A 15,655-nucleotide genomic window follows, 5' to 3' on the forward strand; every position below is an offset into this window, starting at 1 on the left:
TAAACATTTTATTTCTACTTCAGTCTTTGGTATCAACTCATTTTTTCCCTTCCTCCTCCACCTTCCCACCCTCACGAACACTTGATAAGTTATTTTCATATCGTATGCCACCTGCTGTTTCCTGAGTCAGAAAATCTTATGACTTACTATGCCAAGCATCCTGATGCTGCACTCATCTTCATACAATGCAGCTTTGCTGATTTACACAGCATCTAGAGTGAACAAGTATGGTGAGAGGATACAACCCTGATGCACACCTTTCCTGGTGTTAAAACATGCAATCTGCCTTTGTTCTGTTCACACGCTGCCTGTTACTCCTGTCCACATTCCTCATGAGCTCAATGTCCTGTTCCAGAATCCCTCTTCTTCTCAAGGTCATCGACAGTTAATTATGGTGCATACAGGTAAAAGCCTATCAATGAAACACAAGTAAACATCTTTCTGGAATTCTCTGCTTTAAGCCAGGATCCACCTGACATCAGCAATGGTATCCCTTGTTCCATGTCCTCTTCGGAATCCCCCTAAACTTCTGGCAGTTCCCTGTCAATGTGCCGCTACAACCATTGTTAGGTGATATTAAGTAAAATGTTACTTGTGTGTGACACCAATAATATTATTCTATAGTTAGAGCATCCTGTTGGGTCATGTGGTAGTTACATAATCTGGTGTCAGTTTGGGAGTTGAGAGTATTAAGCGTGAAGGGGTGGAGTCTAGTCTGTCAATGGTATCATAGCCAATGAGGCCTCTGTGTGGGCATGGCCTTCCCAGAGAATCCTGGAATATCTGGATTTTCTTCCTTGGAGATGGTAAAGACTCTGCTCACTCCGAGATGATGCTCTACTAATGAGAAACATAGTTCTACGCCCTCAGCTCTACTAATGAGAAACATAGTTCTACGCCCTCAGAGCTGGAGAAGCTACATGGACCTACACCGAGGCAACCAGACCTCTGGAAACTGGAGAAGCCACCTGGAGACCCCTGCCAGTGCTGAAATGCTTACAATGTCACTGGATCTAAAGATTGTCTACCGATTGGCCTTTGATCATCCTGCATTCAGTGTCATGGCATGTGTTTTGTGAGTCTGAAGAGGACTTTATAGACAGGAATCCGACATACGGGCTAATTGTGGGCTTAAGGACTTCATCTGGACTGGGCTGGAATGTTTTCTCCATACTCAACTGCTCTTGTATATAAACTTCTTTCTTATAAACCTGAGTCTCCCTGGATTTGTTTCTCTAGTCTACCCAGACTAACACAGGTCATCTTTCTTTGGAATGGATACAAATATGAATCTCTTCCAATCAGTTGACCAGGGAGCTGTCTTTCCACTTTATTGACAAAGACTAGTGAGTGTTTTCTGTGTTTCTTCAGCTTTCAGGAACATTTCAATGGGTAGTCTGTCAGTTCCTGGATTCGAATGGATATACTGGAGGAACACTTATTAACGGTATGCAGATACACAACCTTGCTTGCTGAAAGTGAGGAGGCATTCATGCACTAGCTGATGAAGATCAAAGATGTTAGCTTTCAGCATGAATTAAAACTTAATTTAAGGAAGACCAAAATCCTCACAACTAGACCAATAGATGACGTCATGATAAATGGAGAAAAGGTTGAAGTTGTTCAGGATTTTGTTTACTTGGAACCACAATCAATACTCATAGAAGCAGCAGTCAAGAGATCAAAAGATTTATTGCACTGGGGAAACCTGATGCACAAGACCTCTTTAGACTACTGAAGAGCCAGGATGTTACTTTGAGTACTAAGGGGCATTTCACCTTAGCTGTGGTATTCTCCATTGCATCATATATATGTAAAAGTTGGCTAAGGAAGACCATAGAACACTTGATGATTTGAATAGTGATGCTGGAGAATGTTGAAAGTCCCATGGACTGCTAAAAGGACAAATCAATCTGTACTGGAAGAAGTAAGGCCAGAGAATGGCAAGACTACCTCTTACATATTTGGACATATTGTCAGGAGACACAAGTCCCTGCAGAAAGATATCATATTTGGTAAAGTGGAAGAAAAGCAGCGAAGAGATATTAAAATTTAAAGGAGAAAGAGAAGATCAGCGTGGATATTGGAAGAGACTCTGAAACTTACTCTTCCTTTAAGAGTAGCTAAGGCAAATAAGAGAGATGATGAAGTCAAAGAGCTGAATAGAAAATTTCAGAAGGCAACTCAATAAAACAACATCAAATATTATAGTGAAATATGCCAGGACTTAGTGTTAGAAAAACAAGAAAAGAAGAACATGCTCGGCAAATCATAACCTGAAAGATGCCCAGAAAAAAATTCAAGCCTCACATGGCAATATCAACAGCTTCTATAGGCAAAATAGTAAAGGATGCAGGAAGCATCCAGAGAAGATAGAAGGAATACACATTCACTGTACAAATAAGTAGTCGCCACTCCACCATTCAGAGGTAGCATGTGAGCAGGAACCAATGGTACTGCAGGAAGAAGTCCAAGGTGCAGTAGGCAAAAACAAGGCTCCAGAAATTGATGGATTACCTCTATTCTACTCACTGCCCTCGAATCCATGCCAACTCATGGCAACCTTATAGGACAGGATAGAACTGTCCTGTGTGAGTTCCCGAAGCTGTAAATGTTTACACATATAGAAAATCCTCTTTCTTCTGGGAAGCTGTGGTAGTTACATAATCTGTTTTCAATTTGAAGGGATGAAGAATAAAGGGATGGAGTTTAGCCTCTCAATCAGGTAAAAGCTTAATGACCTCATTTGGAGGCACAAAGGACATGAATAGGTCTTTGATGGCTGAACACACAGGTTCACTCCCTGGGAGATATTGCAGCTGAGAAGACACATGGAACTATGCTAGGACCCTGAGCTGGAAGAGCCCTGTGGACACCCCTGACAGCTCTGAGATGCTTACAATGCCACTGGATCCGTAGGACTTCTCACCCACTGGCCTGCGATCTTTCTGTATTGACCATCATTACATGTGTTCCATGAGTCAGAAGAAGACTTTAAAGATTGGTGTCGGACATATGGGCTAATATTGGACTTATGGACTTCACTGGACTGGGCTGGGCTGTTTTCTCAATATACAATTGCTCTTTGATATAAAATTCTCTCTTATTATACACATCTGAGTGTCCATTGTGGGGGGAGGTCAGATCCTTGCTGCCAGACTGCTGTCTCATCCCACCACAGGGGTGGGCCTGCTCCCTGCTGCTAGGGACAATGGACAGGCTCCTGTAGGAGTTTTCACCCTACTGATAATAGTTCCTATGGAGACCCAGAGACCACCCCCTCATTGCTGTGTAACCTATAGTGCAGCTCCTCCCTGCGATGTATGTCTCTACCTGTAATTAGTGGGCTGGCATGCCCCCAAAAGGTATATAGGCGTGAGTCAGCAATATAGAGCTCTCTGACCTCTCTGACTCTGAGCTCCTTGCTGCTCACTCCCTGGTCACTCCCCTCTCCTTTGTTCCCTTATCCTCCTTCCCTTCCCCCTCTCTCCACGTGGACCACCAAGCTGGGCTGAGGTGAGCAATGCTACCATGTAATGTGTCTGACTGCATTATTGTAATCTCTCTCATGCTCTCGATGACTTTAATATAATACTTATATATCTCAACCGTACAATTGTGCATTACTGAACCCAGAAGTAGTATTACTGAACCCGCAATTAGTGGTAGGGGCTGGCCCTCCACCTTCCCCCATCAGTCATTTTAATTTAATACTACAGTCCATGAATTTGTTTCTCTAGTCTACCGCCATTATCACAGAAGTCGCTGATGGTTTGAAACATCCAACCTTGTAGATTGCAGCCCAACGCACACCACTACACCACCAGGACTCCTCCAGCCACTCCTCGATGCCAGGAAATTTGGAAGACACTCTTTGGCCAACTGCATGAGATCCACATTTATACCATTCCAAAGAAAGTTCGCCTAACAAAATGTTCCATTTCTAGAACATGCAAATAAAATGTTGCTGAAGATCACTCAACAATGGTCGCAGCAGTACAGTGACAGGGAGCTGCCAAAGGTTCAGGCGGGACTCAGACTGCTTGTGGAACAAGGGGTCTCACTGCTGATGTCACATGGATCTTTGCTAAAAGCAGAGAATACCAGAAAGATGTTTGCTGCTGCTGGTAGGTGCCATCTTCTCGGTTCCACCCCATAGCGACCTTATGCAAAACAGAACAGGGCACTGCCAGGTCCTTACCCAAGTCTTGTGCCTGCGCCATTGCTGCAGCCCTGGAGCTAAGCCATGTCCTTGAGGGCCTTTTCTTCTTCGACGCTCCGCTCCTTTACCAAGCATGAGGTCCTTTCCAGGAACAGGTCTCTCTTGACATGTCCAAGATAACATGACAAGATGAACTCCTGTCATCTTTGCCTCTAAGGAGAACTCTGGCCACACTCCTTCCAATACATTTTGGGTTGTCCTTTTAGCAGTTCATGGTACTTTTAATATTCTTCTCCAGCACCACAATTCAAAGGCATTGATTCTTCTAATGAGATATTGGCTTGTGTTTTATTACATATACTAAGGCTTTTGACGGGATGGACCATCATAAACTATTGATAAACTTGAGAAAAATGAGAAATCCAGAACACTACATTGTCTTTATGTGGAACCTGTACATGGATCAAGAGGCAACTGTGCAAACAGATCAAGGGAATACATTCAATCTGTATGCTGAGCAAATAATGGAAGAAACCACAGGAAAATGAATGTGGCATCAGGTTTGGAGGAAGGCTGAGTAATAGTTTAAATATGCAAATGACACAACCTTGTATGCTGAAAGTGTGGAGCACTTGAAGCACTTGCTGACGAAGATCTCGGATCGCAGCCTTCAGTATGGATTACAAGTTAATATGAAGAAGACCAGTAGGTAACATCATGATAAATGGAGGGAAAATTGACATTGTGAAGGAGTTTGCTTAGCTTGGATCCACAATCAATGCTTGTAAAAGGATGCACTGTATTGGGCAAATAAGACCTCTTGAAAGTGTTGAAGAGCAAGGATGCTACTTTGAGGACTAAGGTGTGCCAGACCCAAGCCATGGCATTTTCAAATGCTTCGTGTATGGAAAAGTTGAATGTGGAAGGAGGAGGACCAAAAAAAAGATGCATTTGATTATGGTCCCAGTGAAGGATTTTCAAAGTACCATGGACCGCCAAGAGAATACACAAATCTGTCTTGGAGGAAGTACAGCGAGGACGGCCAGACTTCATATCCTGTACTTTGGACATGTTGTCAAGAGATGCCAGTCCTGGAGAAGGATCTCCTGCTTGGTAATGTACTGGGACAGCTATGAGAGGAAGACCGTAGACAAGATGGATGGACACAGTGTCTGCATCAATAGGCTCAAAAATAAGAACGATTGTGAGGATTGGCAGAACATCAGGCAGCGTTTCCTCCTCTTGTACACAGGGCCGCTAAGGGACAGAACCAACTTAAGGGCACCTGACAACATCAGCGCCATCCTGAGTCCTCCCATTCCTTATCACTAAACTGCCAGGCTGAGGTCTCAAGAATGCAGGAAGGGGCAGTCGTCCTGAGCAGTCTCACTGATACTCTGGGAAGGCAGAGACAAGCATTTTGCTTACGGGAAAGAGACATACTGAAGCAGACACACACACAAAATAAGGAATCCTCCTCAGAACTGAAGTATGTAAACAGAAAGGTGTCATTCTTTGCCCTCTCGTATTTCATCCTGTTGGAGCAAGATAAAACTGGGTCTGATAGCTTCGTGACCCTCAGAAAACATTGAAGGGATCAAGCTAGTTTATGCATTTATACACAGCAAATTAAAGTTGTTGGCCAAATTTCATTGTTGGATGCCATTAATTTTACACCCATCTTGTGCATAAAGAATGAAACAATAGAAAGGTCCTACACCATCCTTAGCGTTTTTCCTGTGTTTGGGACCACTGTTGTAGCCACGCTGTCATTCCATATTGTGGCAAGTGTCCCTTTTTCCTGATCCTCTACCAAGCCTGATGTCCTTCTCCTAGGTTCTTGGTAATACAAAGTACATGACACGAAGCCTTGACATGCTCACATCTGGGAAGCATTTTAGCTGTACTTCTTCCAAAAAGGATTTGTCCAATCTTCTGGAAGTCCCCAATATATGCAATATTCATTGCCCCCACAATTCAAATGTACTCATCTTCCAGTCTTCCTTATTCATTGTCCCCCAGCCCCGTAGCTGACCCATATTCACTGGGACTATCTATGACTTCAAAGAATCTAATCAATACAACTATTCAAATGTATGCACCAACTACAAACGCTAGTGATAAACAAAGTGAATTCTACGTGTTCAGTTGAAAACTTATGAAACACGCAATCAAGACTCATTGATAATTATTGGCAATTGGAATGCAAAAGTTGAAAATGAATTAATAGTCGCTGGAAAATATGGTCTTGGTGATAGAAATGAAGCTGGAGATTGCGTGATAGAATTTGAAAAACTCATAGCAAGTACCTTTTGTCTACAACATTAAGTGACTATACACGTGGACTTCCCCAATGGAATACACAGAAGTCAAATGGCACACATCTGTGGAAAGATGATAGAGAAGCTCAAAAGCAGCAGCAGAAACCAGGTTACAGGTTGACAATGGAACAAGCAAGGAATTGCTCGTGTAAGTTCATTAATGTCACATGTAAGTAAGGCTCATCCACCAATGGTTGCAGGAGTACATTGACAGGGACCTGCCAGAGGTTCCGGCTGGATTCAGAAGAGGTTGTGGTAAAAGGGATTTGTGGGGGAGGCCAGACCCCCACAATTAATCACGGGTTTTCTAGGTTCAATTGTATGGTTAAAAAATATATAGATTATAATAAAGACCTAGAGAACAATAGATAGGAGAGTAAAACGAAAATCAGACACATTTCATAGTAGCACCCTCGACTCCTGGACTGCCTCCATCACACCAGCCACGTCCATGCACCCTGCAGGCGGAGAGGACAGGAGTCTCTTTATTTCTCACCAAGGCCCATACATACTTAAGGGTGTGTTTACAGGTAACCACACGTCACGGGAAGGGTCTTTACTATAATCATAATCATGACAGGAAGGGGATGAGGTAGGGGTGTACATGTAATAGGAAGAGGAGGGGCTAGTAGTATATATGTGACAAGCAGGGCAGACGCTTGACTCAATGTGGCAGCCTAACCTTGGTCACTCTTGAGTTGGCTTGACCTCCCTGGGCTCTCCTTCAGAGAAACAATATACAGTGAACCCTCGTTTATCGCGGTTAATCAGTTCTAGACCCTACCGTGATAAATGAAATTCCGCGAAGTAGGATTCCTTATTTGTAAATCAAATATTTTCGTAGTTAGAGCATAGAGGACATGAAAAAACACCCTTTAGTCACCATGACACTCGTATTACCCAATTTATTAAATGAAAAAGGGAAAATATAGTAAAACATTTTGGACGTTACAATGATCATTTATTATTATTATATTATTTATGGCATCAAGGGTGTACAGTATGAGCCAATCAGTGGCAGTAATGACAGAGCATGCACTGTTATGCAAAAACCACAATAGAGTGAAGCCGCGGAAGCCGAAGTGTGAAGTGGCGAGGCTTCACTGTACTGTCCTCATCAGAAAGGAGTGGGCCCTCCTTTGGGTGGGGCAGACTATACAGTGTGATTGCTCTAAATGGCCGATAACCCTTAAGGAGGACAACCTCTGACCAATTTTGTTGACCTGCAAGTGCTTATCATGTGTAGCAAGTAGCTAAGATTGGCATATATTTGGAGGAGACAACTTGGGAGAAATCTTTCTGTATCCCAGAGATTATCATTGCTGATGTCAAATGGATCATGGCTGCAAGCCAAGGATACCAGAAAGATGTTTACTTGTGTTAACTTGTCAATCAAGTTGCAGCCTGATGACTCCTTGATCATGAATGTGAGACATTAGGCACTGCTCTATCCTCCTTCCCATTCTTGCCTTGCCATGTGTCCACCCACCTTTGATCCACTCAACCCTGCACCCACTTGCCTGCAATCTAACTGCATTCCCCATCATTTCATGTGGCCGAGTGAGTCTGAAGAGATATATGAACTAGTATCAGACTTATGGACTTGAGTTGGAATGCTTTCTTGATATATTTAATTATGTAATAACTTCTTAGGAAGTTCTCTTATACATATACATCACTGGACTTGTTTCTGTAGTCAGTAAGGCCTAACACGGAGCACATTGTAAAGACCAAAATCCTCACAACGTGAGCAAGGGGAAACATCATGATAAATGAAGAAACGGTAAAAAAGGAAAAGGATCTTGTCTTGTTTGGATCTAAAATCAATGCTAATTAAATTAGCAGTCAAGAGATAAAAAGAGGTGTTCAATGGGGTAAATCTTCTGTACAAGGCTTCTTTAGAGTACTGAAAATCAAGGATGTTTCCTTGAGGACTTAAATGCCTGATCCAAGCCATGTTGTTTTCAAACACCATATGCACGTGAAAGTTGACCAAAGCATTTGCATTACGGTGCTGCTGGAGAGTACTGAAGGTACCAAAAAACTTTCAAAAGGAAAAACAAATGTAGGTCAAGAATGGCAAGGCTCTGTCTCACAAACTTTGGACATGTTGTCAACAGAGATAATTTCCTGGAGAAGACATAATTCAGTGGTTCTCAACCTGTGGGTCTTGACCCCTTTGGGGTTCGAACGATCCTCTCACAGGGATCAACTGATTCATAACAGTAGCAAAATTAGTTATTAAGAAGCAAGGAAAATATTTTTATGGTTGGGGGATCACCACACACGAGGAATTGTATTAAAGGGTCACGGCATTAGGAAGGTTGAGAAATACTGTGCTATGTATTGGGGCTACAAAATGACAGATCAAGATGGATTGATACAATGGCTGCATCGATGGGATCAAACATAAGAACAACACTGAGGTAGGCACAGGATCAGGTGGTGTTTCATTCTATTGTGCACAAGTTCACTATAATTTGGAACCAACTCAAAGGCACAGAATCCAAAGGGATTCTGCATCTAACCACAGAATGGTCCACAATAAAAAAATATTCACCAGAATTTAGTAAATACTCAGTGAATTTAGAATGTTTACATTGTGTGTGCTTGGAAATCAAGATGTATATCCTGTTTATATTCCTGTTTAAAGAACATGTCGAGAACTAGGAACATTTTTCTACCCAGGTCCAGTTGGCACCATTAACTGTCCAGAGGACTAAAGGTTACTGCAAAGCCATGCTCACTTAAGAGCTCATTTAGAAACAAAAGGAACATGGAGAGACTAATTTTAATCCAATTATAGAATGCATTACAGACAGACACCCGATCAACAAACAAAAGGAACACGGAGAGACTAATTTTAATCCAATTATAGACTGCATTACGGACAAACACCCGATCAACATGTATTGAAGATGAGAGTTAGATAGCGGGATATAATTTAATAGCCTGTTGAATGTTACCCGCCCTCCTCTATAAGGAAGCAATAGTAAAGCAGGAAAATGACTCATGAAACAGTAACTGACCATGAGACATGAGACCTGCAATGATGCTGAAGACATGGTGTTAGTCTTGCTAAGAGCTGGTTAGACATTGAAGAAACAGTGATGTGCTGTTGATTAGACTATAGCTTCATGGAACAACAATGTGAGACAGTACCACTCTGTGAAAAGGATGCGTCATGACAAAAACAAAACCACTGAGCAGGAGGCATAGAAAGATGACCTGTACCACCTTTCCTCCTGGCCACCATGGCTCATTGATGCTGCTTTCCAGTAACAGCTCAACCTTCCACCAATTTCCACTGTTGTAAATAGAAATCAAAGCTCCCGATCTTGGAAACTACCCACCCTTCTTCAGTGCAAAGCCCTGCCTCCTTATGCCTTCTCAGACTCACAAACACATTCCCAAAGCTGTAACACCCTTGTCGTGAGACACCAGTCACTTCATGGTGTGTGAACCTTACCCTTTTCCAATTAAGTCGGGACTCTCAATTATAGATATGGGAGGTGTGTTTCTAATGTTCTTTCTTTGGCTAGAGGGCATTGACATAAAATTTAGATTTTCATTGTTAGCAACAAATAAAAGTTGCTTTAAAGATGGTAGCTATAAAGATGTTACAGAAACAAAAATGTCAAAAGGTACGTGTAGAATTTAGCACTATTTTCTAATAGTAATTCTATACAAATAAACAGAATTACAAGGAGGAATTAGTAACAGTCCATCATCAGAATATGAGGTGTTAACATACTGGCTCAATAATGACACAAAAATGACATTTATAAATATACAATAGGACTTAACAATTTTGTAAGCAACACACACAGACCTGTGACTAAAAGCAAAAATTAATTGCGAAGAATCAGGTGTAAGTGGTAGAAATTAAAAAAAAAATTAAAACATTAAAAAAAATTGGTAGAAATAACTACCCACTAATCACATGTAAAAGTGAAAGTAATTTAAAATATTTAGGAGACTCAACTCTAAGAGAACTCCCACAACTTATTATATTTAAATCCTAGAAATAACAGAAACAAAAAATACGTAGTCAATACAGCTCAGGGAACACAGTTTTTCCCGATTTGAAGACAGTTAAATTTTGTCAGGGCTAAATAAAGGAATTGTAATACTATTACAGGAACAGAGCTATAAAGCAGAGTTAAAGTGGCATTTCTAGCCAGTGTCTTTCTCACTGCTATCAAATATTAAATATGGGGTGGGGGAAGAGCCATCAAGTAGATTCTATTTAATTGACTCTACTACATAGTCACACAATGTCATTTTCCTCCTATGGTGGGTTTCAACAGCCAACACTGTGTTTACCATTCTAATACCTATCTCCCAGTGCTACCAGAGATTCTTAACAACAGGGTAGGACTATGTAAATGAGTGCTGTGCACCACTACATGAATTGATAGTTTGATAATAATGCAAATAAATGATAGGATAGTCTTGTAGAGGTGGGACCATGAAAAGAGGGTTTATACCACCCTAACCTGGTGGATTGGCCTGCATGGTCATTTACCATACATAAAATGAGCCATCACAGAGGCAGAAAGGGAAATCTAAGATCACCAAGAAATAAGCTTCAAGAGTCCCGCATGCAGATCCACTCGGACCTGGAGTACCTGTGTGCCAGGAGAAGCCAGCGCCTAGAACAACATTATGGGTCCAGTAGGAAAAATTGTACAGTGATAATAAGTAAAGATTATAGTAAAATCATAGAGCATGAGAGATAGAAGAGATATTAGAAAAAAATGGAGTCAGACACAATTCATGGCAGCATGCTCACCTCAGCCCCGCATGGTGGTCCACGTGGAGAGAGCATCTTTAATGCTAACCAAAGCTTTTATATTCTCTGAGGACATGCAAACCCCCTAATTACAGGTGAAGACATACGTCACAGGAAGGGGTTGTGCTATAGGTAATACAGTAATGGGAAGGGGTGGTGTAGGGACATACACGCAATAGGAAGAGGAGAGATTGGGGGGTATACATGTGACAAGATGGGCGGATCCTAGATTTAGGATGGCAGCTTAACTTTGACCAGTTCTCTGGATCTCCATAGGAACCCTTATCAAGAGGGTATAAACCCTACCTACAGAAACCAAGCTAATGGTCCCAAGCCTTAGGGAGAAGTAATCCATTGTCCTGAGCAGCAAGGAGCAGGCCCACCCCTGTGGTGGGGCAAGACAGCAGTCTGGCAGTGATTGCCTTCAGGGAGGATTAAGTATCTGACCTCCCCCCACACCTGTGCTGTGAACCTCAACACAAGGGATCACATAATAAAAATAAAGCTTTTCATATAAAATACAGTGTTAGTACAAAAACAAAACTTCTAGATCCAAAAGATACTGTAATGTAAACAAGGTGAGTTTTATACATATGCACAATAATGCTTTATATAGCAAATGGAGGTATACCTGAAATGTTGCATAAAAATCAAACCCATTGTTCCTGAGTTAACTCTGGCTCAAAGAGAGATCCACATGTGTTAGAGTAGAATTCTGTAGACATTTTAATGGTTGAGTTTTTTGGAAGCAAATTGTCAGTCCATTCTTCATGGGCACTACCCAAGGGCATGATATTATCTCAGATGCTTATACTAGAAACAAACTAAAAATATTACAGAAGTGTTTTATAAGAAGGTTGAAGTATCTATAAAGGCATTACAGAAGTGTTTTATAAGAAGGTTGAAGTATCTATAAAGGCAACTAAGTAACTTCTAGGTACTTTTTGTGGGTACAATATATAAATAGCAATACCTGAAGGTCTTGCCACAACCTTTACATTTTAAAAAAGGTTTTGTGCAGGGAGTTTTACAAGGCTTTTAGGGTGAAAGGTGGCTTTTCAACATGCCTTGTGGCCTTAAAGATTTTCTACAATGTTTTTTCATATGTTGTTTAAAGGATTTGGGACACTTGTAGGCTTTCCCACATTCTGTACATTCTTAGGGTTTCTCATCAGAGCGTGATGTGATTGCATATGTAATCGCAAAGAGGTAGGCCAAATAAAGTTTTTCCCACATTGTTGACATTCATAAGGTCTCTTACCACTGTGTGTTATCATATGTTGCCGAAGGTTTGCAGGCATACTGTAGACTTTCCCACATTCTTTACATTCATAGGGTTTTTCTCCACTGTGCATGTTGACATGTTGCTTAAAGTATTTGGGACATCTGAAACCTTTGCCACAGTGCTTACATTCATAAGGTTTCTGTTCACTGTGTGTTTCCTTGTGTCTATAAAGGCGAGAGACACAAGTGAACGCCTTTCCACACTGCTTACATTTATAGGGCTTCTCTCCAGTATGCATTTTCTCATGGGTTTTAAACGATGAGTGAAAAGTGAAGGTTCTCTTACAGTACTTACATTCATAGGGCTTCTCTCCAGTGTGGATTCTCACATGCTCTCGTAAGTATGCTAGAGAACATAAGGTTTTCCCACATTCCTTACACTCATAGGGCTCTCCAGTGTGCACTCTCATATGTTCTCGAAAGTATGCGGAAGAACTGAAGGCTTTCCCACATTCCTTACACTCATAGGCCTCTCTAGTGTGCATTCTTATATGTTCTTGTAAGTCTGTGGGAGAACTGAAAACTTTCCCACATTCCTTACACCCATAGGGCTCTCCAGTGTGCATTCTTATATGTTCTCGTAAGACTGCGGGAGAACTGAAGGCTTTCCCACATTCCTTACATTCATAAGGTGTCTCTCCACTGTGGCGTCTTAAGTGTACTTTAAGGGTGTAGGAATGCATAAACATTTTCCCACATTGGTTACATTTATAGGACTTCTTATCAGAGTGTTTTTCCATATGTGTTTTTAAGGAGATGGGCCAACTGAATGTTTTCCCACATTGTTTACATTCAAGGGGTGTCTCACCAGTGTGAGTTCTCATATGGCATTCAAGGTATGAGGGGTACTTGAATGCTTTCCCACATTCTTTACATTCATAAGGTTTCTTTTCACTATGACGTTGTAAGTGTCGTTTCAGGGAAGAGGAAAATGTAAACATTTTCCCACATTGCTTACATTCATAGGACTTCTCATCACAGTGTGTTTCCATATGTACTTGTAAAGAGCTAGGCCTACTGAATGTTTTTCCACATTGTTTACATTCACAGAGTTTCTCACCAGTGTGAGATCTTATATGGCTTTCAAGGTATGAGGGAGACTTGAAGGCCTTCCCACATTTTTTACATTCATAAGGTTTCTCTGCATTGTGCATTTTCACATGCTTTTGCAAATACTTTGGACAAGCGAAGACCTTGCCACACTGCTTACATTCATTTGGTTTCTCTTCACTGTGCATTTTCGCATGTGTTTGAAATGATTTGGAACAGATGAACTCCTGGCCACATTGCTTACATTCATAAGTTTTCTGTTCACCATGTGTTTTCTCATGTCCATGGAGGGAGGAATAACAACTGAAGGATTTCCCACATTCCTTACATTCGTAGGGTTTCTCTCCACTGTGTTGTCTTAAATGTAGTTTAAGAGATGAGGAATGCATAAAAGTTTTCCCACATACTTCACACACAGGGCTCTTCTGATCTCTGTGACCACTCTCACGTCCCCTAAAATTAAGAAGCAACAGAGTGATTAGTATGACCACATAGTTCCCATTGGCAGTGCATGGGTATGTTTTCTGTGCTATCTCAAAGTGAAATAACAAGAAAACTTGACTGAGACCTTAACTAACATAATTACCCAAACATTGTTTCTTATGGGTTTCCCAACTACTACTTGTATCTGAGAAAGTTCAGACCCTCCAGGTCTACAAAATATGTATGAAACTATAGTCTTGTGAAAATTCTGAGTACATCATTTAGCTAGGCTTCACTTTTTCTCTCTCTCTTCCAGATAGTATGTACTGGGTAAAGAGATATTACTCACGTCGAATGCTGCTTCTGGATGACAGGATGATCTTGAATGTCCTGAAGTTTCCCTTTTCCATCCAAATCAAAGGAGGAAGTATAACTTAGTAAAGTTTTTACTTTCTCATCAGAGATTTCATTCTCAAAAATGTCCTCCTGGGGATTTGATCCACTCATTTCAGGATGAACACAGTTATCTGTAAAAAGGGATTAATACAATATAGTTTGCGGGAAAGGGAAGAAAAAAGGCCATTTTGGATTCCTTTTCATATACTGAGGCAGAACGCTAAACAATTGTTTCAAGTCATGCGGAACAAGTAAGCAAAGGAAGACTGGGGGCTTTGCCAAAAACAGGTGTGAGAAAGGATCAAAATGGCAGTCCATTCACTAAGAAGTCCGCTGCTGTAGAACTGACCCCATTTTGGTATAGAACTGCGATCCATATGGTGGGCAAAGGCTGCTTTTAAAACTAAACTCCTTGTTGTGAATTACACAAAGTTTTACCATTTGAAATGTACATTTGAAAATTCATGTACATTTTGTTTCATCTCATCATAACCCCGATGATGAAACTTCACAAGGAATCTTTGAGTCTGTTTTCACTCCTCCTACTTTTCTAACCCTTCTGAGCTTAGTCTTCAGGTAAATACTGCCCTTTGATCTTAAATGGTTGGCTCTTCTGTAGTGTGTATACCTCACGAGTACTGCTGGGTTTTTCTTTACAGACCTATCATTTGGATAAATATTGAACCATGGAAGCAAGTTCAGTTCCAGGCAGGAAGGGTGACAAAGGGCCAACGTCTTGGGGATCCCATCCCAGCAGTCTCTTACTCACAAGTAAGTCTGGCCTCTTTATGATTTTGAGTTTTGTTCTACATTTTCTCATTCTATGCAAGACTTTACTAGTACGTGAGCAATATGTTTAGGCCTCAGGGTTGTGGCCACTGATGCTTGCCTAATCCACTATACTAATTGTTTCCATGTATCTTTGGATTGGAGAGACCAATCATTGCACCTTATGTGACTGCTCACAAACGTTTAGATTTTAGTTACTGTTCACCACTGTCCTGATGAACTGTGTTGTTGCAAGTGACTTTGGAGTTCCTTGAATTGTGGTCCTCAGACCTGAAAAAATGCTTGCTCTTTTAAGAAATAGAGTACCAAGATGTTTTTCGAAGGATCTAACCCTCTAGTCCTTTAGAATCCAAGAACATTAGCAGTTTGTACCACCCACAGATGTGATCTACTAAGATATATTTCCTAAAGGATGGACTCTGATGTTTATATAAA

General features: G+C 41.1%; 1 protein-coding gene across 1 annotated transcript in view; it reads right to left on the bottom strand.

Annotated features, from left to right (window-relative positions):
* Positions 1-11,822: 11,822 nt before the first annotated feature.
* The window catches only part of LOC101662189 (zinc finger protein 345-like), a 5,191-nt gene continuing 1,358 nt past the window's right edge, over positions 11,823-15,655 (bottom strand). The window contains exons 2-3 of the mRNA XM_045300141.1: positions 14,385-14,562; positions 11,823-14,065 (exon numbers count right to left, since the gene is read on the bottom strand). Of these exons, the coding sequence (XP_045156076.1) occupies positions 12,379-14,065; positions 14,385-14,562 (1,865 nt within the window). The 3' untranslated portion in view covers positions 11,823-12,378. The remainder of the gene's footprint in view (positions 14,066-14,384; positions 14,563-15,655) is intronic.

Source organism: Echinops telfairi, unplaced genomic scaffold (genome assembly GCF_000313985.2).
Source record: "Echinops telfairi isolate 266 unplaced genomic scaffold, ASM31398v2 ScPeMD7_7459;HRSCAF=8497, whole genome shotgun sequence".
Taxonomy (NCBI): Eukaryota; Metazoa; Chordata; class Mammalia; order Afrosoricida; family Tenrecidae; genus Echinops; species Echinops telfairi.